This window comes from Columba livia, chromosome 2 (genome assembly GCF_036013475.1).
Source record: "Columba livia isolate bColLiv1 breed racing homer chromosome 2, bColLiv1.pat.W.v2, whole genome shotgun sequence".
Classification (NCBI taxonomy): domain Eukaryota; kingdom Metazoa; phylum Chordata; class Aves; order Columbiformes; family Columbidae; genus Columba; species Columba livia.
The window spans coordinates 71,807,935-71,835,264 of record NC_088603.1 but is presented as its reverse complement, the minus strand read 5'-3'; the positions used below and the strand labels follow the sequence as shown (position 1 = coordinate 71,835,264).

At 41.2% G+C, this 27,330-nt stretch overlaps 1 protein-coding gene across 2 annotated transcripts in view; it reads left to right on the top strand.

Moving 5' to 3' along the window:
- Positions 1 to 27,330, top strand: part of RIOK1 (RIO kinase 1) — a 34,456-nt gene that overhangs the window by 6,189 nt on the left and 937 nt on the right. The window contains exons 2-18 of one of the 2 annotated variants that reach the window (XM_065052468.1): positions 1,610 to 1,752; positions 2,394 to 2,599; positions 11,979 to 12,189; positions 13,335 to 13,425; positions 14,504 to 14,573; positions 15,255 to 15,297; positions 16,000 to 16,092; positions 17,038 to 17,150; positions 17,273 to 17,353; positions 17,891 to 17,977; positions 18,535 to 18,672; positions 19,191 to 19,294; positions 21,657 to 21,763; positions 22,876 to 22,941; positions 24,712 to 24,831; positions 25,098 to 25,151; positions 26,203 to 26,349. In XM_065052468.1, coding sequence (XP_064908540.1) covers positions 12,043 to 12,189; positions 13,335 to 13,425; positions 14,504 to 14,573; positions 15,255 to 15,297; positions 16,000 to 16,092; positions 17,038 to 17,150; positions 17,273 to 17,353; positions 17,891 to 17,977; positions 18,535 to 18,672; positions 19,191 to 19,294; positions 21,657 to 21,763; positions 22,876 to 22,941; positions 24,712 to 24,831; positions 25,098 to 25,151; positions 26,203 to 26,349 — 1,461 coding nt within the window. In that variant the 5' untranslated portion in view covers positions 1,610 to 1,752; positions 2,394 to 2,599; positions 11,979 to 12,042. Of the gene's footprint in view, positions 1 to 1,609; positions 1,753 to 2,393; positions 2,600 to 9,458; positions 9,657 to 11,978; positions 12,190 to 13,334; positions 13,426 to 14,503; positions 14,574 to 15,254; positions 15,298 to 15,999; positions 16,093 to 17,037; positions 17,151 to 17,272; positions 17,354 to 17,890; positions 17,978 to 18,534; positions 18,673 to 19,190; positions 19,295 to 21,656; positions 21,764 to 22,875; positions 22,942 to 24,711; positions 24,832 to 25,097; positions 25,152 to 26,202; positions 26,350 to 27,330 lie in introns of those variants that run through there. The other variant, XM_005512558.3, reaches the window with a different exon arrangement.

Genomic DNA, 27,330 nt, shown 5'->3' with positions numbered 1-27,330 from the left:
CATGAGGTAGACTTAGAACTTAGTAGACTTAGTAAATAGTATTATTTACTAGTGCCTCACAACTGAAACAGATGGAATTGGGGAACTCTTTGAAAGCTGGGACTGCCTCCATATATTTTACCTTCTCCAGACAAGCCTGGGAATTGGGGTTCCTTACCTTCCAAAAAAGGGAGAGTAGCTAATAAAAAGGTGTAGTTGGTTTGTAACTTACTCTATAAGCTTCTCTCTCAGGCCAACTAGATACAATTTAATGGGAAAAAAGCCCAGGGTAGTTGAAGATAACTAAATGTACAAACTGAAGGACATGATACAAAGTTCTGGTTACATTTGATAGCTGTGATTCTATAGCTAAGAGAATGTTCAAGATACATACTAGAAAGAGGCTGCACATTATTTCCAGCTCAGGTTTTATTACTGATGATCTGTCCTTAAACACTGCTACTGCAATTGACAGTTTTTGTAAGACAGCTATGGTAAATAAAAATTACAGATGAGTCTCAAATTTTATCACTGTGAATGTTTAGTTACAGAAGTACTTGAAAAACATAGCAATCACAAGACAATGGTGTCTGGAAGGTGATTAGGGCCCTGCAGTGCATTAGTGCCCTAAGAATAAATATCTAATACAAGAGATGCAGCTTGCTAGTTGAGTACTTGCTACTAGCTCCTTGCTAGACAGCTACTCAGGCTCCTTTGGGAGGGATGCATGAGTACACACAGTCAGTAAAATGTATGTACTACACCTTAATATATAAACACAGAAGAAGAGGGTTGCACTGAAGCCATACAGGATGGCTAAACACTGCTAGCAGCACTTAGGATCTCATTAGCCTGGTAACTTCTCTAATACAGAGACATCCTCACTGTCTCTCTTCCTCATCCACTTCAAAGCTTTGTGCCTCATTGACACTACACATTATAGTAATAATAATAATAATTATTATTATATAGACATTCTGAAGAAGACAAACTGTATGAACATGAGTGTTCAGAACTGGACTTGTTTTCTTTAAAGCAACCATACAGAAACTGTAGCTTCAGTTCATGTAATTACTCTCTGTTCCCTCTGTGGGTGCAAGTATCTTCTAAAGGATTGGTATATACTGTCTGACACTGCACAGAGTACTGTACATCCTCAGGCATGTGCTCATATTCATTAGAATCACTGAAAGCATTTCTTGACTGTTCTTGATGACCTTACTAATTAAGTGTATATGTCTGAGTAAATAGTGCAAATAATTTGACTGGTGTTGGCTTATGCAGTAATGAAAACCTTCTATTTGGTTGCTGGATGGCTTTGTGTACTGTTATTGGTACATTCAAATTTGAAGAATGTGTTCTGGGTCTGAACACCATTTTTTTTCCCTGCTCAGTGTAGAAAAAGCGAAGGTCTTTCCAAAATGGGGGAAAAAAAGTTTATAGAAGTCAAGCACTTTTTAAATTACCTATGCAGTTTTGCAACTAAATCGAACCACGTTGCATTTCTGTGGTTTTTTTTAATTTTGTCATGGCTCTATTTTTGACACAATTTATATAAAAATTTAGCATATCAAATCAATAAATGATCTAATAACTGAAGTGGTAAAATAATGTATTTAACCTTTGTCAGACACACCAGGAGTATTATCAAACATCATAAAACAATGATAAAAGGATTATCAGCTGGAGGAGATGCTGACTCTTCAGAAGCTGAGGTATTTCAGAGTTACTGGGACTCCTGGCAGAACCTGTTCCTGTCACTACCTCACCCAGGTACTGTGGTTCTATGCCATGGTTGGTGGGACACTGCCTGTGCTTCTGGCCTGTGTTTTTCCCTTGTGGATCAGCCATGTTTTGGCTGCATGTTCCCTCACAGTCTGGGCTTTCTTGATCCCTGAACTGAGCACCACGGGACCTTGCCACCAGGGTTCCCTGATGGTTCCTGGTAAATCTCCAGATCCTTGCTGAAGACTACAGCCAGGCTACAAAAGCAGATCACAGTCCTGCAGGCTTCTGCTTCCTAAGTGACCCCTGGCCCCAGGTCCCTGAACTCTTTACTGGGGGATGGGTGAGGGTATGGGGGTCGGTTAATCAGATGTGGGTAACCTCTATGGTCTAGCTAACAGTAATTATGTCAGCAGTAATCTGCTGGCTCTCGGGAGCCTCATATTCCACCTGATGCCAGTAACAAGGGGAATACTGCAGAGGTCTGTCACAGGACCTGTCTGATTTAGTATTTTTGCCAATGACTTGGGGAGGGCAAAAGTGCTTATAAGGTTTGCAAATGGTGCCAAGTCAGGTGGTGGGGTGGTGGTAGAGTCCTAGCAGATATGTTTGAGTGCAGGGCTGGCACCCAGGGGGACCTGGGCAAGCTGCAGGAAGGAGCCAACAAGAACCTTATGAAATTCAAAAAGAGACAAGAGTCCTGTACCAGAAGAGGAACAGCCCTATCAAGAGAACAACCTGGGAACTGACTGGTTGGGAAGAAGCTTCTGCTGAGAAGGACCTGGCTGTGCCGTTGTAGGTGCTACGCTGGCCTGAGCCAGCAGTGTACCCTGGCATTGAGAAAGGCCAAGAGCATCCTGGGCTACATCAAGAGGAGCACAGGCAACAGATCAAGGTGAGTGACTGTTAGCCCTCTAATCAGTGTTAGAGTGCATCTAGAATACTGTGTCCAGGCTTGGACCTCCCCAACTCAGGGAAGACACAGACAAAACTAGATGATCTTTAAAGGTCCCTTCCAACCCAAACTATTCTGTGAAAACCGTATCTGGAAACTTCTGCAAAGCTGAAGACAGACATAAGGTATCAGACTTCAGAACATGGACATTCTGATGCTTTAATTCCTTTTGCCCTTGAAAAAGTGGAAAAGAGACTACCATCATAACTTTTTATTGCCTCATTTATTTCAAATAATGGTGAGGTGTTTGATCACTATTTGAAACTAGATGATTGCATAAATATCTGTGTAAGACAAAATTCCATGCTGGGACTCAAGTCTAGTAAAGGACTTAAGAGAAGGAGTGCTATCTTAACTTTAATATTCCTGAAGAGAAAACAAGTTTGTATAATTTCCTGGTTCTTCTTAATCAGAACCCTCAGCTTGAGTCAGTGGAAGTTTGCTCTGAGAAGGGAAATGGAACTGTTGCACATGGCAACTAGGAACTCTGTTACATATACTTAAAATGTTTGTGGTTTCTTATCAGTCTGAATTCTACTTTAGCTCTCTGTGATTCTCTGACTTTATCTTACCACTTTTTCCATCTGGCAGTTTTGTTCTCGATCTTTCAGCTTCTTCTGCTGCAGCTTTTGGTTCTCTCTTCTGAACTAACAAATCTGCTGTTGCATTTTCTTAGCTCAGCTTGTTAATTTGAAAATTCTGCTTGCAGGATTTGAAGCTGAGCAGCCAGCTTGTTATATTTGGATCCCAGTTGTTGACTTTCTGATGACCTGCCATCCTTTTCTCCCTGGAATTTTGTTTGCAATTTCTGTATATTCTCCTTTTCCTTCCTTAACACACGCAGGGCTGAAGTTAGTCTTGGCCTCATGTTTCTTCTTTTTTCTGAGATGCTGCAGTTCCCATATCTATGTCTTTCTTGCATATGATATGACCAATCTCCAAGCACTGTCTGCTAAACCTCCTCTTCACTTCTGCCTCATGCTTTATTTGAAGGAGACAATATGCAGATTTAAGTTCTACATAATTCAGAGGGGATTTTTTTTCTGTCTCAACATCCTCAAGACATTTGATAGCACTGAATAAAGTTTCCTGCATCACTATCAGCCAGCTTCTAGCCTCATTTTTCTCCTTTGTGAATTTGCTTTTTGTTTCATCTTCCGTGTCCTTCTTCAACTTGTTTACAGGTTTTTTCCCAAGTGCTGTTGCTGGATGGGTTTTGGTTTTTACTCTTCAAAATTGGTCTTCAGATAAATGGTTTCATAGTAAGAATCAATAATCCATGTTGGCTGTTTCTTCTAATTCCACTTTATCCTCCTAGTCACATAATCTAGACCTAAATTCCCTTTGTTAAACAGTAGTTTTCCCCCATCTTTAGCCATCTCCAAAACCACATCATTACACTGAAGGTACATGATTTGGGTTTATTCTTGCTGAGCCTGCTCTAGCTCCTTGATGACCCTTCTACAGTTCATAACTGTCTCCCAAAATGATAATTTTTCCAAGTGATAATTGGAATATTTTGTTTCAGACACATCTGAGGATGCTCCATAAGAACTTGGTCAGGGGCTCCCTGTTCTGTAAATGGAGAGAGCCCCTTTATTGCTTCTATCTCCTTGCTTATATTCTTTCTTGGGAGCAAGTGATATCTCAGAATACTGGAGTAAAAAGTCCTTATCAGTTTTTGGCATTTTCTAGGAGAACCACATTCTGTCATCAGTTAATTAGAAAAATGAGAGGTCGCATGGCTTGATGGTGATCTATTCAGAGAAGGCAGAAAGGCAACTGAGGATAAATTTGAGTAAGCTTCACCCACACTCTTACAGTACTAGTAGAGTTGTGTCATTCTTCTGTTGCAAAACAAGAGGTGACGCCCTCTGTACAATTTATGCAAACTAGTTTTTCAAAAACTTCAGTGGAAATTTTCTGTCTGTGAAGACAAGGCGATGTGGGCCAGCATTATGAAGTGATGAAACTGAAGAAGCCCCCACTTCTGCAGTGGCTACAGTCCTTGCACCTGCATTAAGCTCCAGTGGAGTGAAAAGTCTAAAGAGTGTCATTGTCACAATTTGGCCTAACTTACAGTAGTCTTTGACCTTAAAGCAAGAATTTAGAAACCAAAGAAATCTAAATTAAACCTGGACGAACAACCTGATTGTAGAAAATAGAGACAAATAAATGTTTACATTAAAGAGGTAAGAAATAAATGTCTTCCAATGCTCAATGCATTCCTCTATTTACTGAATTTTGAGAAGGCTGATAAAAAGGAGACTTTACTCACTGAAGACAAAGGTAGAAGGCCAAAAAAAAAAGCTTGAAATACTACTGAATTATTCTGTTGAAAGGAGTGGGACAGTCAGAATATCCTGTAATACCTTACATAATAGGCCATACAATCTTATTACTGAATTTCCTAAATACTATAATAATAATAAACAGAAGCAGAGTTTGATCCACCATTTTTAAATGTTTGATTTGGATTTTTTTCTTATAATCTGTATAACTGAAAAAAAGACAAAGAACTATAAATAAGAAAAAGCATCTTATAGATTCTGGTGAAAACTTTCTCAATACTTCCTCTTCTGTTGTACTGTGTTTACACTGTTCTTTATACCTTGTTTCACTTCTCTGTTTGACTGTATCAGATCTGATATATATGCTATGTTCTTATGGAAAGAACTGGATTATATAGTATTGTTGTGCTCTCTCCAGTTTTTTGGAGGGTCAGTCTGTTGTCCAGTGGCTGCCTACCAGAAGGGTGTAATTGTAGCCCGTAATCATTTGTAATTTGTAATAATTATAGTAAAACATAATTTAATTCAAAAGTTAATTAAAATTAACAATTTTAATCATTTGCAATCTGAATGGGAGCCTCAATGGAAGTGCACTGCCCCCTATGTTTGTTACTCAGTTAATTCAAGGTGCAACTCCAGCACCTGCATTTCATATTTTTAACACTTCTATATTATACATCTGGCAGGCCCAGCACTCATATATAAAATACCACAGTAAGATCTAAGCAGCTGACCTCAAAATCTTATCAAGTCTGTTGATTTCAACAGGCTTTGCACCAGCTTAAGACAGTGCTGTGAAATACAAAGTACTGCCCTGGCCTACTTTGGCAGGGAAGGGGGGGGGTGTGACAGGTAAAATGTCATTGTAACTCATACTGGGACAGGACATTTGAAATGCCTCTCATGTTCAGCCTCATCAAGAGGAACATGCTGCATGTGAAACTTTCCAAGATGGATTCAGAAACAGAGATGCCTTCACAAAGCTGACAGTAAGAGTCTTCCCTTTGGGTTCTACATTTTGTCTTGCAAATATAAAAAGGGAATGGTTAGTGGTTCTTTTGAGTCACTTTTCCCTGGAAGACCAAGACTACAGTTCTCCCAGAGATTCCCAGCGCAGTCTCTGTATCCAGTTTCCCAGCTTCACTGTGAACCAGTATATCTCTGTCACACATAACGTGCAGTGTTAAGTACAGACTTAGTGCATCTCCATGTGTGAGCAAATGTTGTGACTTAATACTCAGGAAGGATAATGATGTAGTCATAGGCAGAGTAAGGGGTGCAGTAGTTTTCCAAAGGCAGTCTTGGGTGAGAAAGAACATGGAGCTACAGTGGTCCAGGCCAAATACATAGGTTGGTGGAGGTCTGCAGTCCCAAGGATTAGGGGTGCTGACTGTTCAGCCTCTGCCACCTCTTTTCACATGCCCCGTCAAATGGTGGCTGGCAGATGGGACTGCAATGCTGCTCCTGCCCATTTTTCCTGTTAACTTTACAGCAGTAAGTAAAGAGTGGAGAGGCTGAAGTCCTTGTTTTCCTTCAACGTGGGCCTGTGGGGAATACTGAAAAGTTACCTCTTCAGAAATATTGAAGGTGGAGGGCAGTATCTTCATATTTTGTGTCCCATTGTGGTGGAATAACTGTAGTCTATGATTGCCTGACTCTATCCTTCTGATCAGCTCATTAGCCTGATATAGTGTTATCTAAATAATTATATAAACCTCCTGTCTAAATGCCTTCTAAATGCTAATGCGTTTATCTTCATGTCCTGTTGTGTGAACACAAGAAATATTACTATTAATACCTCCATTTCAGAAATGAGAAACTGCAACCGTGACACTTGCATGAAGGGAATTGCCCAAGGCCACACTGCAGTTCAGCCTGTGGTAGATCTGATCGAGAATCAAAGCCAGCCTAGCACTTCATAACTTAGGACATTCTCCTTCTGAAGGTATCACTGTGGCAGAATGCAACCCCCCCTCCCTCCTTCAGTATGGCACATCTCCCTCTTCCTCTGCTACTTGAGGCTAACAGCTTCTTTTGTTTGGCCCAGAGCACCCTGGCTCCTGGGACATTAGAAGAAGGGAGTGCCAAGGCACACTGAGCCGCGCCCAGTGTGGGGGATGTTTGGAGGCTTCAGGGGCACCCACAGACAGTGTGGGGGTGCAGAGAAGCTTCTAGAGTGCCTACAGTCAGATCTGATCAGCCAGTATAAAAACGGGACTCTCGTCGAGACTCGGCCCATTGCCGTGGGTCTCTCGGAGTACGAGCAAGATGCTGCTGCTGAGAGCCCCCTCCCCGGGATGGGGACTCCGCTTGCCTCGCCGCCACGTGTGTAAGTAAAACTTCTCGCAGGATTGCAAGTATATTTTCTTTCCGTGCACATTTGCACAAGTACTTTATTTCCTCGCACAATCGCGAGTGTATTTTCCTCCCGTGCTTCCACATAAGCACATGTAGGATTCCGTGCACATTTGCATGTGTAAAATAACTCTCGCAGGACTGCGAGCGTATTATAAATTTACTCTCGCGGAATCGCGAGTGCACACCTTCCGTACTCACTACGAGTACGTGTATCTCTTTAAAAATAATCCCGCACCGTGTTTAGTCAAGTGTGTACTCCTCCAGGACTCGGGGACGGCTGTGGCATTGTTTTGGGTGAAGCCACGTGCATGCACATTGTGGACCGCCTGTTTTATTAGTTGCTGTCTCAATAATTTTCCTCCCCTGATATCCGAACCTGTATTTAAGTCACTTTTGGAGTGCTAAAACCCTGTTTTTCACCGGTCCAATAAAAGTTGTTTTTGGACCTTGTTGTCCCTTAAATTGACCTGTGGGTTGCCTCCGTGACAATCACCATCACCTAGTGGCCTGTTTTGCTTAACCCTCTTGCAGGTGAATCATTTGTAGCACAGTTTGTGCCTGTTTCTAGCTGAGTGCTTAAAGCCTGGGGAAAAACAAAGCATGCTGCAGCCTATGGCTGTAGCAGAAGTTACATGCAAGCCTGAAGCAAATAAGGAATAAAAATGAATGTGGAAATCCTCTGGTGGTATTATGTTTCAAATAATTCCGTCATTACAATAAATGTTTTGGTTTTTTTTTTTACTTAAGAGCACTGAAAAATTTATTAGACAGTGAAATAAACCTGTAGGGCAGCACATTCTTTGCAGCTTCACCCACATAGATTAAGAATCCTCCAACAGCTAGTTCTAGTGTCAGAAGCTTAAGTGACAGAACTTGAAGACAGTCTGAAGTAAAGAGGCAGCTTTACAAATATCAGGAACTGGCTTGTTGCTTTCCACATTCAGAGGCTCAATGGGTTGACTTTACAGAAGTGTCACATGGAAAATACATCTGCTCCAAGTATTCAAAAAGGCTTCTTCGTATAAGCATCACTGTTTTCTGCACAATTGCAGACACTTGATAGCCTTTTTATATAAGGCTTGGATAATGTGAAAACATCTACAAAAATACTGTTTTAAAATTTTACCATTATGTAACAGCAAAAGCACAGCACTGACTTTTATTATCTTAATCCTACATTGTATCAATATATAAACAGTTTAGCACATTGTTCAGTGTAAGGGGTTATAAGGAACATTTAACGAAGAAATGTTGTTTTTACAGGACTGGGGAGCTGGTGCCTGACCCCAGCAGGGGGGAGGGGCTGAGAGACATCAGTCTATGAATCCTTAATGTAAAACAAAGTCTCTTCAAACTAATCCTGGAATGCATACTGATACCTGTATTTACAAGTCAATCTAGGGGAAAGAGTAGCCAAAGAGCCAGAAGCCCATATTTTAAATAGATCAAAAAGGGAAAGGGTATTGTTTGGATTAGATGAATGAAATATGTAAACTGAGGCAGGCATTGAGTAGTCTGTAAACCCTGATGTACACAACCAATGGGGAACCAGGGAGGGAATTTGCAGTAATATAAGCAGGGGCTTTTTCCCTATTATGTTTGCCTACCTTCAGGTAGAACACCCAGTCTTGCAAAATCATTCTTAAAATACGCTTTGCTGAGAGATCCTGCCTGGGCCTATTGTATTTGCAAGGTCATTGTTTCCTACAGGGTATTATTACCTAAGATGCTTTTAGCAAGAACTGAAAATTTGGAATCCCTTTGTCCTTCGTTGCAGCTTTATTTCAATAAAAAATCAGAATTTAACATTTCAGAGTGCATTAGTTAAAACTCTTACCAATATCTGATGGATGACACAGGTAATCGCTAACCTTTTAGGGAAAACAACCATGAATCTGTGGTACAAATGGTAATTTCTAGTAAAAAGAAGGCTTGAAGATGCGATATTTTTAAGGTTGTGTTGTGCTATATTATGCAGATGCACCACAGATGAGTATGAACGTGTTTATACACCCATCAGTGGTGGCTGTGAGTTCCCCCAGTGGAGTGCCCTACGAGAGGTGCCCCCAGTCTTGTTCCCACCCCCCTTCCCAACCCTGGCGGATCGCGACTGGGCCACACCCGACGAGGGGGACTGACGTCAGGCGTTCGCAGCCAATCCCCGCTCCGGAACTGGCGGCAGGTCCCTCCCCCCCCCGACTTAGTGTAGCCTGGTTCTCCCTTGATGCTTTTGGTCCCTCTGCTGGCGCCGTAGGGGGCAGCCCGGCGCCCGCCGCCATGGATTACCGTGCGGTGGCCGTGAGCCAGGCCGTGCCGGGGCAGTTCGACGATGCGGAGTGCTCCGACGGGTAGGGGACGGCATGGGGACGGCTGTAGGACGCTCAGGGGGAGGCGGGCCGCGGGGCCCGCGCAGGCGTGAGGCGAGGCTGGGCGGACCTGGGGGGAACGGGGTGGCCGCGGTGCCCGAGTGGTTCCCACAGGCCTTGCTGGTGGTTTGGGTGCATCTGTCCCGGGGGCGGTCGGTAAAAAACAACGGGTGGGGAGGGGAACAGCCCTGAACGGCTCCCGGCAGGGGGGTGCCCGCCTGAAAACGGCGGGAGAGGACGGGTGTGCTGCCCCAGCTGAAGCCATGCGCTCACAGAATGTCCTGAGCTGGAAGGGACCCACAAGGATCATGGAGTCCAACTCCTGTCCCTGCACAGGACAACCCCACAGTTCACACCATGTGTCTGAGGGAGTTGTCCAGTCTCTTCTTGAACACTGTCCGGCTTGGGGCCGTGACACCTCCCTGGGGAGCCTGTTCCAGTGTTCCACCACCCTCTGGGGGAAGAACCTTTTCTCCATTAACACTGTGACACATATGCAGATTACACATCACTTGCGTGAAGTGACACACACAGCCAGCGACAGCAAGGTAGAGGTTCCTGTTAGGCATCCCATTCTGTGCAGAGACCTGACATCGGTCAGTGTCTCCACTGCCGTCTTTGAGCAGACAGCTTCCTTCTGCCTCACCACTCTCTTTATCCCAGGTGCTAATACACTTATTTTGGGGGAAAAAAGAGATCTTACTGGAAAAAATGTTTCATTAATATTTTTACACAACACAAAACTGCTGCTTCAGCAGTTCATAAACGCAACTCTGGTCTCCTTGTCTACATCTTGTCCTTCACCCCACCCCTTGCTTTGAACAGGGCTCAGTGCCAGCTGAAGCCACTGAGGAGCCCCTGGCAGCACACAGGGATGCTCTTGCAGCCTTTGCACCTGGGACAGGTGCAGCTGGTGAGAGATCCTAAACCACCAAGTTATTCTGTCCCAGAGCACTTCTCTCTCTGCCTTGCCGCCCCCCTGCTCATCTCTTAGAATCGTAGAATGTCCTGAGTTGGAAGGACCCACAAGGATCCAACTCCTGTCCCTGCACAGGACAACCCCACAGTTCACACCATGTGTCTGAGGGCGTTGTCCAGTCTCTTCTTGAACACTGTCAGGCTTGGGGCCGTGACACCTCCCTGGGGAGCCTGTTCCAGTGCTCCACCACCCTCTGGGGGAAGAACCTTTTCCTCATGTCCAACCTAAACCTCCCCTGGCACATCTTCCTGACATTCCCTCAGGTTCTGTCATTGGTCACTAAAGAGCTCAGCGCCTGCCCCTCCTCCTCCCCTTGTGAGGAAGCTGTAGCCCCATGAGGTCTCCCCTCAGTCTCCTCCAGGCTCAACAAACCAAGTGACTTTAGCCACTTCTCATATGGCTTCCCCTCCAAACCCTTCACCAATTTCGTAGCCATCTTCTGGACACTCTCCAGTGCTCTCTCAGCTTTTTAATTATTGTGATTTCTCCCTTACCATTTTAATGGACAGACCCACCTGTAGATTTGGGTTGGTTGAGGCAATTTCACCTTGGTATTATTTGATTTTAACTGAACATGTGAAACCACGTAAGAGAACAGCGAGTTGATTAGGACAGTAAATAACTTTGGTTCAGTTTGGAATAATTTTTTTTTTTTTGCATTGAAAGTCTAGAGCGTTTTATATTTAGTGGGGGGGTGAATAAAGAAGGGTCTTGTGCTATGGGTTAAAGCCATTTTCCTTACAGTTTACCATTTATTTAATTAAATGTCAAATGCCTGTGGGGAGTCTGCTTTGGGACATACTTATTCTGGCAGAAAAATTTGACATACTACAGACATCAAGACATGAATAAGTCAAAAGGGTTAATTTATCCCACAAATTCTTTTTTAGGTCTAACTTTTTTTCATGTAGATTGTACTGGTGCTCTGAGTTACCGGTAGGTTGGCTGTCTGTTTCCAGTGAGATTTTGTGTGATACCTTGTCAGGTGGAAATCTACTAGGGCAGCAAGCAGAGTAGTTAATCTCTGGTGAAGGAGCCACCTGGCCTGATCTGGTTTGTTCATCTGATTGGAGTCAGAGGGATCCAAATACATGTAACTGCAGAACAAGTGAGAAGGCAGCAGTGATATGGTGAAGACAATTTAAATGTAGTCCATCGTTTAAAAGCTGTGACATCCTCATCTATACTTGCTTAAAGAAAGGTGAAGTGAGAAATATCTCATGGAGAGCTGACCTTGTGAAATAATTTGTTTGGATAAATGTGTTGATTTTTTGATGACTGTAACAATCATTTGTAGTTATATAAATATCTGTATTTGTTTGAAGTGAATTTACGCAAGACACAGAAACGGCTAAAGAAGATGAGGTCACTGAGAACTGCCAGTTACGGATGCACGAAGAAGTTAACACTGAGGAAGGAAATGGTGATGGTGATGATGGTGATGATGATGAAGAGGAAGATGAAGACTGGGACTGGGATGATGAGGTGGGAAGGCTCACAAAGCGCCACAATGCTGCTGGTGGATGCAATCCACAGGTATGTTGAAGGCTATTTGGTGAACATCAAGAGTACTCACGAGTAAATGGAGATAACCTGAAGGCTTTGTTCTTTATTAGTATTATGTTGAGTGTAAATGCAAATTTTTTCTTGAGAGAAAAATTTCCTTTGAGTCTATTCCTCTGCTGTGACAAGTGTGTCTGTACTTTGTAGCCAGAGCTCTGCCTGTATTCTTTGTCTCAAACGAGAAATTTCTCTTTGTCACTGCAGTTTTCCTTCTGTTCCTTACCTTTGTCGAATTTTCTTTCTTTTCCCACCCCGATCTTTACTCATGTTACTTACTTTTTGGTATTTGTCCTCTGTCATCTTCCCCATCCTTTCTATTTAATTTTAAGACTATGCCTGCATTTCACACCCAGGTTGAAGCAGGTTGTGTTTTGGACTAACAGTGAGGGCAGTAAAAGAAAGCATAGGAGATGGAGGGAGGTGCTAGAAGTGGATTAATTTAGAGTGTATGCTGTTGGCATAGAAACTCTGGCATTGTGCAGAATCAAAACCGTGTGTAAAGGGAGAGCTAGCATGCTTCTTCCCTGCAGCTTGGACACTGGAGTTTCAAAACCTCTTTTTTTCCTATTGATATCAACACAACAGAGTAGTTGAGATAGAGTGGTCCTGATTGTGGCATATCATGTCTGACTCACAGCATGTGTCCTGGGTGATTTATTGTTGCCTTATTTAGAAGATTATGCTATCAAGTGTTGGTGAAATTGTATTCAGATACTGTGTTTGGCGAAGACTACCTGTCAGAAAAGATAGAATCTTGGAAAGTTTTCTGTTCTTTATCTTCTCATTTTTTGTCTCATTTTTCTTCTTGTTTCTGTCTGCTATTTCTCTTCCTTTTACAGAGGGAAATGTTGTTAATATTAGGGACTTGCAGCTCAATTCCCAGACTAAAAATTATCCTGAGTTGGATCACTTTTTTTGAATTTTAACTGAATTTTAACCTGTATTTTCCTGAATTGAGAAAAATCTGGTGTTAAACCGTATCCATTTCCTCACCTTTTCTGGTTTTCTATTTATAGCTCTAGGCATAGGCATTTGAGCTGACTTTTCCAATGATACAGTCTGTATTTCAAAGTGCTATCTAGAGAAGGCAACTTATGTTAACAAGTCCTTTGTTTCAGGCAAATAGACAGACCCCTAGCTGCTGTTCAGCAAAAATGTCTACCCCTACAGACAAGGCTTTAAGGAAGTTTGAACATAAAATTAATTTAGGTGAGTATAATTGCATTGTCTTCTTACATGGAAGCAGATACCACTCTCTGATGTTCTCAGACTAATTTTGCTTACTTTAAGCCAAAACTCACTGGAATGGCAGTTAACCGTTGCCACACAGATTGAAAAATGGCTTTTGTGTACTTGAAGTTGCCTTTAGTTTCTGTTAACCAGCTGTCATACTTTTTCTTTTCTCCTCCAGAGCCACAGGGCTGTTTTTTGTTTGCTTATTTTTTTCTTCCTTCCTCTTGACTTATCCAGACCACATAAAATTGGAAGATTTCTTCCCTAGCTGCTCTGCAGGAATAAGCTCTTTGGCTGGAGAGAGGGTGTCAACTCTGTGACATTGTTGGCCATTCTTAAAGCTTCTAGACAGTGGCAGTCCCCTGTAGTACAAGGGTGGTACGTTGCCTCACAGGGGTAGAGTTTCTGTGATAAGCAAAGAGGCTGCAGTTCCAGCTGGTATAGTTTGATGTTTCCCATGGGATGGAAATGGCTGTTCAGCTCTGTCTGTTAGGGGTAGATATAGCTGTGATTGGGGCCTTTTGACAGAGTAGTAAACAGAGGTTGTGTTTTCCTTCATAACAAAGTGTTTCTAACATTAAGCTTCTGAAGAGTAATGCTAGCATATGTAGGCAAATACAGCAGCTTTTATACATTTAGCAATTAATCAAATACTGGTTTAAGTACATTATGAGGAGAGAATCCTGGACTCTGTTGTGTGTTCTGTTCAGAACAATGGCATTTGATTGTGATAAGAGAATGCTGGACAAATTTAATGGTGAGATGTTATCCTAAAGGCATTACTTCTGGATGGCATTATATCTCTGAGTGGGACTGCCTTACTGATCTGTGTTGTTACCTTATAGTCCTTGAAATATAGACAGAGTGGAGTGCTAGATTAACTCTGGTATGTAGCTAAGCTTCTGGACTTGTTATAAAGAGCTCCACCTCTGTTTGAACATTGTGTCGTGGCATGTTGGCTGGCAGCAGGATTGCAGGGGCAATTCCAAACATAGGAAACTTCTTCAGTACTTCTAAAATATTGTTTTTCTTCATTTTTTCATGTGTTTTTCAGATAAACTGAATTTTGATGACTCTGTTATAAACAGAGTCACAGAAAAGTCTAGACAGAAGGAAGCAGACCTGTGAGTATTCTAGTTCTATTTTCATTTATATAATTTGAACCTGGAGTTCTTCTTTCCTAGTGTGACCGCAGTTTGGAATAAATTTACTAAAAAAACCCAAAATTTGTAAATAATCTCCATGTGATTTGTTTTTCAATTTAAAACTTTTTTGTTTCCAGATCAGTTGTCACTCAAAAGTTGTAATGCTTCTGGCACTGCTGCTTGTGTATTGGTGTAGTAAGACAGAAGTGATGAGTGTCATGCCACTAGCAAAAGACTATTTTATCTCTGATGCTCTTTTTCTAAACAGAGGTCCTTAAGCATTTTGGCTAGAAAAAAATGCTGGAAAATTTCTGAAGTTTCCACCTGATGATTTGGTGAGATGAGGTACCTTAAGAAAAAAAATTAAGCCTGCAGCTCATAGCCCTATGTTGTTATGACATTTATTGTTTTCTCCTGAGTGAGCATTATTAAGTGGAGGCAAGAAGGTATCTGTAAAAGTGAAGGGCACTGATGTTTGTGTGTTTTGCTTGTTTTGTGCTTTATTTTCTGTCTGCAGGAGAAACCTTTGCTTTTGTATGAACTGAAAGCCTTACTTCTTGAGGCTGTCATCTTCTCTTTGGTACCGAATGTCATGTTTTACTCTGTCAAAGTAATGAGTCCATGTATCGGATTGTATAATTTTATTTTCACTTCTGCTAGGTACCGAGTCAAGGATAAGTCAGACAGAGCGACAGTAGAACAGGTAAGTCCTTTGTGCATCACATTTCTCTTTTGACCTGGGCAAATAGTGTGGAATTTTGGAATCAATGATAAAATGGATGCTGTAGGAACAGAGCTTTGCCTTGGAATTCTGTTTCCCTTGTTATCCTGAAAGAGACCTGTTGTTTCTTTGTTTCTTTCTTGTATGAAGATTGCATTCGCTTCCATAAACATTTTGGACCTCATTTTTGTGATTAGCATTGTGATTTGATTGTATATGCAGTGCAGAATTCCATCTTAACCTTTTATTAAATTCCAAACAACAATTAAAAAATGCTGGATTTGCTTTTTTTCCTTTTTTCTTCTTTAGCAAGACTGATCTATTACTGGCCCAAGGCCACATAGCTGCTCTACTAGAGCTGTGATAGCTATATCTTGAGAGAAACCATGTTTTAACACATTTAGTGTGACTGTGGGCAGGAACTTACTCTCTTATGTATTTTCTTGAGCTAGCTCAAGGTCATACGCTTAGCTAAAAAAAAAAATCTTGAAAGAAAAAGAGAAGTATTGTTCTAGAATCATGGCAAGATTCTGAGTAGCAGCTGTTCGGATTATCATTTGATAATCCAATAGAATAGTCTGATGCCATGGGTCTTTAATATAGTATTAAGAACTGACTGAATTAGTAGGTTTTTTCCTTCTTCAAACAGAGCAATTTTGCTGACTTTTCTGTATTAAATTTGAGGTGTTGGATCCAAGGACCCGAATGATTCTGTTCAAGATGCTAACTAGAGGCATCATATCAGAAATCAATGGCTGCATCAGCACAGGGAAAGAAGTAAGTTTTATTACAAATGACATGATAGTTGTTCTCAGCAAGCCTGGTGGAAGCTTGTGATGCACAGAAGGTGTATGGAAATACTTGGTTTTAGGAAGTTATCTTAAGATAAAATGCAATTTATGTTAAAGGAAACAAGTTTTCCCAAGTATGAAAGATTTCTCAGAATACTTAAATATGATCTTAAATTTGTGGATCTTTTTAACTGTATGTTACAACTGAATTTTTTTGAAGGTCTATGTGTACACACAATATTAAGCACTGCCTGAAAAACATATAAACCCAGGTAATTCTTTCTTTGTGCAGGACACTCTTGCATGCAGATCAGACCAGTTCCACATGTCAGTAGACATGGGAGTATCTAAATGGTGTAACAGAATTCTGGTTAAATACTATTAAACCTTAATGGCTTTTACAAAACTAGCATGTTTATATGCTGTTATTATCAAGTAATATTGCAGATAATTAAAACCAGACCATAAATGTTTAAGGAAATTAATAAATCAGTTTTAGAATGCCTAGACCCTAGGCTGATTTGGTTTTCTTCCAAGTCCTTGGATGCTAGGATTAAAGGCATACTTCCGCCTCTTGTCAACATGAGATATTTGGGCCGTGCTTTATGGACTAAATAGTGCACGGGCTCAGATTAACCCTTCCCACAGGGGCTTGTTTCAGTCTCTGAAATGTGGAGGAGGTGCAGTTTTCCTGTGCATTGTCGTTTTTGGCCTATATGAGTTGTCACACCCATGCACAGACCTGGGTACTTCCCATAAGCTGCCTCTGGTAGAAAAGGAATCGCCTTTGTGTGCAGTCTCACTCAGATGGGTGCCATGTAGGAGCTGGGGAGAGATCAGATCTTTTCCAGATGTCAGAAAGGGGAGAGAAGGTTGTATTGGTTTAAAGAGTTTTTCTTTAATACTATTTCTTCCCTTCATAATCCGATAGGCTAATGTATATCACGCCAGTACTGCAAATGGAGAGAACAGAGCAATAAAGATTTACAAGACCTCTATTCTGATGTTTAAAGATCGGGATAAGTATGTGAGTGGCGAATTCAGGTGAGTTTGACTTCTGCCTGGTTTTACTGGGGAAGAGGGGTTATTTGAAAGGGTTAATAAAATCACCAGTGCTGATACTGCATTAATTCACTAAGTCTCTGTTGTCTCTTTTTTATTTAAAGATTTCGTCATGGGTATTGCAAAGGCAACCCAAGAAAAATGGTGAAGACATGGGCTGAAAAAGAAATGAGGAATTTAATAAGGTAACTCTTCCAATTTTTATTTCAGCATGGAAAGGTGTAATTAAAACTTTTATAGGAGGTACCCTCCTCTTGCTAGACTGTGGCTATTTTAGGGTCTCTGGAGTACTTGGGAAAGTGTCATAAGCTTCCCTCTGGGAGAGAAAAGAAGTGGTGGGGAGGAATAATGATATTAATTTGTCTTGCTACTCATGCTCTAAGCTCTTAACTGTCTGTATGACATGAGTGAGAAGTGAGGAGAAGCTAGAATAACTGCTGCTGAGTAACAGCACACTGTGTGATATAGGTTAATCTAGGATTAACCTGAACTGTGTAAAGATTCTTTGTCTGACATGGGAATGCTTAGAGAAGGGTCAGAGCCAGAATGGTTGTGGCTTTTTTATTCATTTCCTAGTTGTTCTTCACAAGTGAGAGTTGTCTGAGCAGAGGAGTTCTTATTGTCTATTACGTTTAAAGCAACAGAGCTCCTATAGGCACTAGTGCAATGCAAATAGTAGAGTTTGGTTTTATTTCTTTTGTGGATTTGTTCTTGTGTTACAGGTTGAATACAGCCCAGATACCTTGCCCAGAGCCAATTATGCTAAGAAGTCATGTGCTTCTCATGGGCTTTATTGGTAAAGGTGATAGGTAAGTATCCTTAGAATATCAAATATGTAAAATATTTATTTTTTTTTAGTAGCTTTCCACAAAGGTTTAATAAAAACAAGCCAACCAACCCTCTGAATTTACCTGCTATTACTTAAGGCTTGTAAAATTAACGTTACTCTTACTCATGCATATGACCTGTAGAATACCCAGACATTTGCCAGCTACTACTGCAGACAACCTGCATGATTCTGAAGCCTCAGTTGTCTGGAAAACGAATTAATAAAGTGGCTTAGCCAGAGATGAAGGCTGGAAAAGCTTGCTGATCACACCTGAAGGTGCCTCATTGTTTTGTGGTACAGACATTAATGTATCGTGATCCAAATTAGCTCATGTTGGAAACAGAGCTCCCTTATCTTTGGAAAGCATATACCAAGCTTTGCTGCCCCTCATGCTGGCTCTGTGCACTTAGGTGCTCATGCTGACTTGCTTGACACACTTAGTAAGCAGAACGATCAGGTACAGCAATTAAAGCATTTGCAGCTGGTATGAAGAAGGAAAAAGTATTCACTTTGTGTTATTTGTGTTGTAATTTCAAGGCCTGCTCCTCTGCTGAAGAACGCTCAGTTATCTGACTCCAAAGTCCGGGAGCTGTACCTGCAAATCATCCAGTACATGAGAAGAATGTACCAAGATGCCAGACTTGTTCACGCAGATCTCAGTGAATTTAATATGCTGTACGTTTTTAAACTTTGCTCTGAGTTGTGACATCTAAAACGTATGCATTGGCAGAACTCTATGTGAGAGTACTAATCTACCTTTAAGGGAGGGTGGTGTCCTTTTTATGCCTGGGTTTTGTAACTTCTGTAATTAATTATGTAGCTTTTAACCCAGATCTGAGCTTTCTCTTTTTTGTTTAAGCAAAAACAAACACCACCACCAAACAAACCAAAACCAAAACCTCTCACAAACAAGCAAACAAAATCTCAACTAGAGAAAAAATTAGTAAGGTATCTTTTTTTTTTTTTTATGGTCATCAGAAGACTGTTTCTTTGAAGTTTAATAATGTAGCTTGTGTAGAGGAGGGAAAGGATTGACCCAAAAAAGGGACCCTAATACGCAAGGTGTTCGCTAGAGAAATACCTTAGGATTGTTTGCGGGCTCCTCATTTTGAAGCACGCTTCAATCCCTACCCCTCAAGAATCTCCCATGTAACAGCAGTGGAGTTGGTGCAGCTCTGTGCGCTTGTTTGCAGGTACCACAGCGGGGACGTGTACATCATTGATGTGTCGCAGGCCGTGGAGCATGACCACCCACACGCACTGGAGTTCCTGCGAAAGGATTGCGCCAACGTTAACGGTGAGTGGGCTGCACTTCAGCTCTTGTTCTGATAGCTGGCTTATTCAGGAAGGTGAATGGTGTTCCCTTATGTTCTTTCAGGTATAACTGACTAGAGAAGCTGTCAAACTTCTGTTAAAATACTCCCATCTCCCAGGTTCTCATGGCTTCCCGAGGGAGCAGTGTACTGTGCTGAGTTCACAAGAGTGGAGCCTATTTTGCTAGAAATCATCTGGCCAAAATGAGTCACCTGGTTGAATATCAGATTTGCAATAGATCTGAGATCGGTCTCAGACTTATTAGAGATCAGTCCCAGTCTGCAGCAGTGCCCACCACAGTCTTGACTTCCTTTATTAAAGGACTGCACAGACATAGTCGTATGTTTCCTTCTGTGAGTGAATCCGCATCTGGAATTCATTGCTGGCAAGAAGTTATTGTGTATTACAAAGTTCTGTGCACTTAATTGTCCAGGTCAGCTGAGAGGATTGAGGCATAGAGTAATTTATTAGAGATGTTATCACTTTTCATCGTATTTTTGTAAACAAGGTGCCTTTATGGTTGTCAAGGGTTTAGATTGCGGGGTGACAATAAAACCCTGGCAGATGTATTGTTAACCTCCTCCCCCCTGACTTCCCCCTTTTGTCCCTCCCTCTCCCGCCTTCCCGCTAAGGACAGGCGATCAGGAGGGAAAGAAGGACAGAGAGAAGAGAGTTGGAAAAATTAAAAATGTTTTGCTAATGCTACTAATAAGAATAGAGAAAATAATACAAAATATACAAAACTAATGTTGAAAGTCTCAGCAACTGCAGAGCCGGCACCTAAAGTCCTGGATTAGACTCTGCAGCCAACTGGAGCTGGATTCAGTCTCTCACTAGGCCTCAGTTCGCAGGGACGACTAGCAAGGTCCTCTCCTAATACCAGCCATAAGGAAAAAGGGACGAGATCCTCGTGATCTCCCACTTTTATATGAAGTATTCACGTGAATGGGATGTTATACACAGTTGGTCAGTTTCTTGGTCACCTCCTTCTCATTGCCCCTCTCGTGAGATGTCCATCCGTGCTTATCAATAACTTTGCACTCCATTGCTGGGTTTACCAAAACATGTGTCTGGTTCTCCAGGAAAACGCAGCTAATATGAAGCTTTAGCTGACAGGCAAAATTCACTGAAAGAGAAACTTGTTCTTAACAAAACCAGGACAATGGTATTTTTCTCTTGAAAATTTGATCTTCATGCGTGAATCTGTATGTTGTGTAACAGACACACACCTCCTGGTAGTGTGTGTTTCCTCCTGAGGATGAGAAATCTGTCACTACAGACTGCTTTTGTCCCCCTTTTCTTTTCAGATTGACTTTTTTTCTAATTTTACAGAGACTCTCGAAAGTCTGTGGAATAAGAACTCTGCATTTTTATGCTATGTGTTTGTTGAGACCCAGTGTGTGAATTTTTCCTTATTCCTTTTCTGTTCATGGATTTCTAATAACTCGCTTCTGGCTCAGATACTTTCACCCTTGTACTTTTTTTCATGTCTTTTGGCTTGCTCTCCCTAGATATTCTAGTGCTCCAGTGAGTTGCGGTGGTTTTGGTGTGTTTTGTTTGTTTTCTGTCACTGAAATTGCATCTATGTAGTCCTTCACAGAGACTCTGAGAAACTCTGAGAAAGTCATCAGCTTTATGCTCTGCCCTAGCTGTGGTCATTGCGAAGACTTTTGGTCCCAAGGGCACAGAGAGCTCCCTCCAAACTTTGTTGTTGTTCTATGATTAATTTCTCATGTTGAGAGGTCTTCTGAGAACCTTAGTAGGAAACACTTATTAAACAATCCTTAGTGTCTTTCAATGCTGTTTTTCAGCACTGAAGTGCAGCCTCCGAATTTGGTTATACTTGACTGAAGTTCTGAGTGTAACAACTGAGGAAAATTCTAATATGTTAATGCATCTTCCCTTTTAGGTGGATCATAACTAGGCTGTACTGTGTTTCAGTGAATGCTTCTGTTTCTGTTTGGCAAAAGTTTGAGGTCTCTATTCCTTACTCTTTTAAATACATTTTTCATCTTAGTCATTGAAAATACGACACCTGTCTTGAATTGTTGACTACCTAGCCCCTTCACCATTAAGTCTGGCTCCTGCTGAAATTGATTTGGCTTTTATATTTGTCCGGTTTTATTCTTCTTTCTGTATTCATTGCATCTGGAAGGTAACCAGTTTTATTTTGGATGGGCAAGAGTAATCCGATAGTTAAACCCAGTATGATGTAGTACATGCTGCTGAGACTTTCCCAAGTCATCAGGACCATTGGCTTGCTCTAACTGTCACTTTAACATCACAGCTGCCTATGTGGCATGTAATTACTTACAGTTTTTGTCTCTGACCTTGTTTCTTGGTAGACTTTTTCCAAAAGCGCAATGTTGCAGTGATGACCGTAAGGGAGCTGTTTGAGTTTATTACTGATCCTTCTATCACAAGCGAGAACATTGATGACTATCTGTCTAAGGTGAGACCTCATGGCCTTGTTGCTTATGTAGGAAGACTTGAACAGTAAAATCAGATCTAGTTCAAGCTCCTTTGTCTCATTTACTCTACATCCCGCTATTGAAGGAATCTGGTACGTGACATTGTTATGCCAGTGCTTCAAAAACGCATATGGGTTTTTTTGCATGTATACCGTTATAGAATGACAATGCTTCATTCTATGTTTTATCAAAAAGTCTAATTATGAAAACCCAAATGTCTGTTTCAGGTGCTACTAAAACCAGGATGCTTTAAATTAGTTTGCTCTTTTTGACAAGGAGAAGCTCTGCAGAAATATGGCCATGCTTATATAGAGAATGGGGTTAAGAATGCAGATCTGAGCAGGGTGGGCTGAGGGAGGAGGAGAATCGCTCAGGGCAATGCTGCTCCAAGGTACAACGTGGTCTTGCTAGCCAAATGTAATCACTGGCAGAACACGTTGATTCTAGGAGGAGGTAAACTTAGTGCTGCTAGCAGCTGCCAGTCCTCTACTCCCAGTTAGATGTTTCCTTAAAAAGGGAAGGAAGTGGGGAAAAAGCTTTTTAAGTTAATCTAAGAGAAATGGGAGCCACATATGCTATGCTCAGAGTAGAGATTTGTTGTGTCATTCTTGATCAAGACCATGTGAGTGTGGTCCATATACCAGTACAGCATGGGGATTTCCACATGTTTTGTACTTTCTGTCATATTGGAGGTTGAATGAGACAGAGCTGTGCTACATGGTTCCCCATACTTGTGCTCCCCTGGCTTTGCTCAGTGTGTGTGAGAAGAGCCAAGTTCCAGGACTGAGCACTGCTCATGGTATTCTCCTTGTGCTACGTCCTGTAGTTGTGCTGGACCTGCCATAGTTTGGTCTGGGAGGAGCAGCAAGCATGTTTTCCCTCGATTAATAAAGCAGATCTGCAGTTCTAGGTGAGCTTTGCAGCAGTGTTGGTTACCATTAGGTGTCGCTGAAGGCATTGCCATTGGGAAAGCCAGAGTATTTGTGAGTGGACAGTGTGGAGTACATGGAGAAACACAGATGGGAATGGTTAGTTGGATTAAGTGATGCGATTATAGAGAGTGATAACTTTGTATTGTTTGGTATTTCTTTAGGCAATGGAAATAGCATCGAAAAGAACAGAGGAGGAAAGATCCAGTCAAGATAAAGTGGATGAGGAAGTAAGTGAGGATTTTTGTTCCTTTTGTGAAATTAATATTAACCTTGCATCTTCTAAACAATGAAAAACATTCTGTTTTATTTGGCAAAATGTACAGATGATAAACAAAACATTGTTTGTAATACTGATATGTCTGGAACTAGTTGAGATGTGAAGTATTAAGGGATGCCATGTGTAAAAGCTGGCAGTGCTAAGGTGTTAGGAGGCAAATGCTCCATTTCCTAAACCAATGTGTTTGCTTGTAGCTGAGTCCCTTGATGTATCTTCCAGTTCAGGTTCAATTAACAAAACAACCTGATTATGCCAGTGTTTTTGCACCAGTGATGCAGAAGCAGAATATTTGGATATGTGCATTAACCAAATTGCCTATCTGGTTCCTGTTCTGGTCTAATTTGGTTCTTCCATGTACTGTTTTTCTTCCTTGCTTTTACATTAAGTGAAGCAATTTCAATTCCATTACAGGAAACTGTGAACATTCTGCAAAGGCTTGATGTAAACATGCAACTATTTCTATCTTAGTCTTATGTATCTGTTCCAGAAAAGTTGGTTGTTGTTTTGTATTTGTTTGCATTGGGGTTTTTTTTTGTTGTTTGGTTGGGTTTTTTTAACCACAAAACCAAAAAACAAACGAACAAACAAAATACGCCTCCATGTTGAGCAGAATTTGTATCAGTGAGAACCTATTTGTACTGGTTCACATGGTGTTTGTCATTGAAGTCAATACTACTTGATTTATGGAAGACTTCTTTTTTTTATCTCTTGGAGCTCTGCAGGTCTTACTAACTGCTTCTGGCTCAAGCTTGACCAAGGAATGATTTTCTGGTTTGATTGTTTCCTAAGATATCCCAAGCTTACAACTTCTGCACTGTAGGGTCAGATGTTGGTATTTTGTTGCGAGCCCATCTTTTGCAAACCAATTATTCCTTTGCTATATAAAAGTACTGACCTGTAAGAGAGATGGTTTATTAGCATCTAAATTTGGTTTATTTCCCTTGAACTTCTCATGTGACCATGGCTACTTCATGTCACTGTCTTCACAAAGGAGTAGAGCTGATTAAGGGCAAGCTCTGCAGAAATGGGGGCCTCTGCTCTTTACACAGCACTTAGCGTAGCGGTTGTGATCATAAAGTGTACGAAATCTGTGCTGTGATTGAACTGATACCACAAGAAAAAAGAAGCAAAATGCTTCTCTCTGATCTGGGAGTGCCTTAACTTTGCTGGAGGACTGTTTCAAAAAGACTGCATGACAAATTTTAAGTTGTTTGTTGTTGATAGTGCAGTTAGGGTTTACTGTACTGTACTGCTGCAGGAACATTTTTTGAGTCGGACTGTAGGTTGAAGCAGGTATCATTATATAAAGAGATTAAATTCCAACAGTACATTTTAGTGGAGTTGTCTCCTGAAGGCTTTGTAAACATCGTAATAAAAACGTCAGAAAAAAATCGTTAGAACACAAAACCTTAGGACTCAAATAGGTTAAGAGGAAGTTGGAAGGATGGGAAAATCTTGTAAGTGGCCTGGCTGTGGTCATGCTAAGGAAGGAGCCACGTTAGTTGTGATCTATCAATAATATGTAGGTTGCATGTTGTTTGTTCCTGCAAAATGAAAGATACAGTTGAGATGGTAGTGGATGACTGCTGTGTTCACTTTTAGTTTCTCTGAGCCATGAAATCCTTCGTGATTATTCTCTTAAGGATGCATGATTAGGAAGGAAGAACATCATTTAACTATCTGTAAATTAGTGAGTCTGTGTTTCCTTTTACTCTACTAGGTGTTTAAGAAGGCTTACATACCTCGAACTTTGACTGAAGTTAAAAACTATGAGAGAGATGTGGATATAATGATGAAATTAAAAGAAGAGGATATGGCATTGAATGTTCAGCAAGACAATGTGAGTAGACATGTTGAGGCACTGCAAAAAAGAGGCAGGGAATATAAATTCTTCTTACTGGAAACTGATAGCAACAAACAGAAGCCTTGTTACCAAGGTGTGAAGTACTGTGTCTAGTGTTATACTTTAAAATCGTCTGGTTAGTACTAGTGCTGACATTGTGGGTTTTTTCCTGGGGATTTTTTAAAGATAATATTTTTCTCTGGGCATGAAGAGTTAAGACTTATTTTGATAACATAATTTTCTTTCTCTCTCCCTGGGTGTAGATTCTCTACCAGACTGTGACAGGGCTGAAGAAGGATTTGTCTGGTGTTCAGAAGGTGAGAGGGTCTTTTTGAAATCCTCTGTTTCAGCCATTTTCAGGAAAGTATTTACAAGGAATACAGCAAATGTATCATCTTACAGCTGACACTGTGAAAGAAGTCTCTTGTCTGCAGAGTGATCATTTACGTCCAGGATGGGTCTGGCATGACAGCCTATCTGTTCACCACATGAGTTGCTTCCCTGCACTGTGGCTGATGCTGGTTGTTTGAGAATGAAACGATAATCCTCTCTATGGCCATGATCTCTAAAGTAAAGGTGGAGAGGAGGGAAGACATTTTCCAGTTATGGAAAATATAATTGATCTAAATTGTAGCATGACTGCAAGTTTTGGTATGTTTGGGGTAGCTTTGCTGTAACTATTATGCAAAAAGAACCCTGCAGTATAAGGTGTAAGATATTATGTTTTGCTATATTTGAAGTACTTGACAGTGATAGTTCTGTAAAGTACATTGGATAAGAAGCTGGGTACAGATCAGTCTATAGGAGTATAATTCACAGCAGAAGCCCTATGTGGATTCTCCCATCTTCCTTTGTAAATGTTACCTAGTAGTAGTGTAGACTCTATTTTAAAATGGAAATATAAATATGGGCGGAATCAGACTGTGGCACAGTCTCCAGGCTTAAGAATAAGTGAGTTTCCAGTGTAGATATTTGTTTTTGCAATAAAGCCTACCTACAGTGCCCCCAAGGTAGATTTGGGTATGATCCAAGTATAATTAAAATTTCCATTCCAGATATGTTAGCAAATTGCTGTTTAACTTATGGAAATTAGTTTGGGAGTGCCAGTACAGCTGTGCTCTGAGCCCTGACCTAAAAGATTCTGTGTTGTACACTCTAGATTCCTTGTTCTTAGTTTGGATGAACCTACTTTTCATTCTTTTTCTGAGACCCTGATGGCTGTAGTAAAGGAAACGGCACAAGCTTGCTTAAGGGTCTCTTTGCAGCAGATCCTGTTCTGTTTTTATATGTAGGTATATATATGTGTGTGTATATATTGTCATTAGACTGCCCTGGTTTGATATAATTCTCTCTTGATCTATCTTATAGATTCCAGCACTTCTTGAAAAGGAGGCAGATGAGTCAGAAACGGACTCTGATGATGATGATGATGGCAGCTCAGAGGACTCTGATTCTGGCTGTAAAGAATCTGTACATCCCAAAGATAAACCTGCTGAAGTCAGCATGGACAAAAAGGTCAAGTGGCCAGGAATTGTTTATTTTTCCCACCTTTGCCTATGAGACAGGAAAAAAATCCAGACTTAGTTTTGAGTGGTACTTGCTGTTTCTTGTCTGAAACAAGCTATGGCTGTAGTGGAAAATGAGAGCAGAGAAAGTGGATTTCATTATGGATGCTTTATTAATGGTATTTTTATGTAAAGAAACACATAACATAGCTCTCTGGAGCCTAGGCAAAATTAGAAGAGAGATCTCTGCAGGAAATTCTTAAGGCTACGCAAAGCAGAATTTAGTGAAGCCTGGGCAGCTCTTCAGTGCCTCTGGCTGCTCTTCCACGATTTGGTGTTCAGGTTTGTGGTCATGGTCCCTGATAAAACTCCTTTTACTCAGGGAACTGAGGCCACTTGATCTATTGAACTGCAGACTTGGTGACAACCTCTGTACCACAGTGGTAGTGGCCAGTACCATTAGTACAGACTGGCTAGCTCTGCTGTGGGCAGGAGATTTAATGCGGTCGTGCAAAGGGATTATGGTTTGGGTGGTTGTTTTTGTGGTGGTGGTGGTTTTTTGGGGGGCTTGGGGCGGGGAGGGGTTTGGGTTTTTTGGTTGGTTGGTTTTTGTTTTGTTTTGGGGTTTTTTGAAGGTTTTATTTTCCAAACTGCATAACAAGTATGCCCTGTTTTGGTGAGGCTCTTCTGCAGAGTAGCACCCATGGGTTAGAGCCTTTTGGCAGCCTTTTAGGTGCCGTGCAAAAGAAGAATTAAAACTTGCTGAGCTTGCATGCTTCAAGATTTGGGGGGTTGATTGTTAGGTATTTCTTCCCAGAAAAGATGATATAGTGTCTGTCAAAAATGCAGTGGTCTCGTAGACCCTTTCTACCAATCTAGAGCTGCTGCCTTTCAGATGTGAAGCAGGCAAGTCTTGGTCACTTCTCATCCTTATGGACAGGTTTTCATTTGGACTTCTTTTTGTTTGAGTAAGAAGTGGTTCTTGATAACC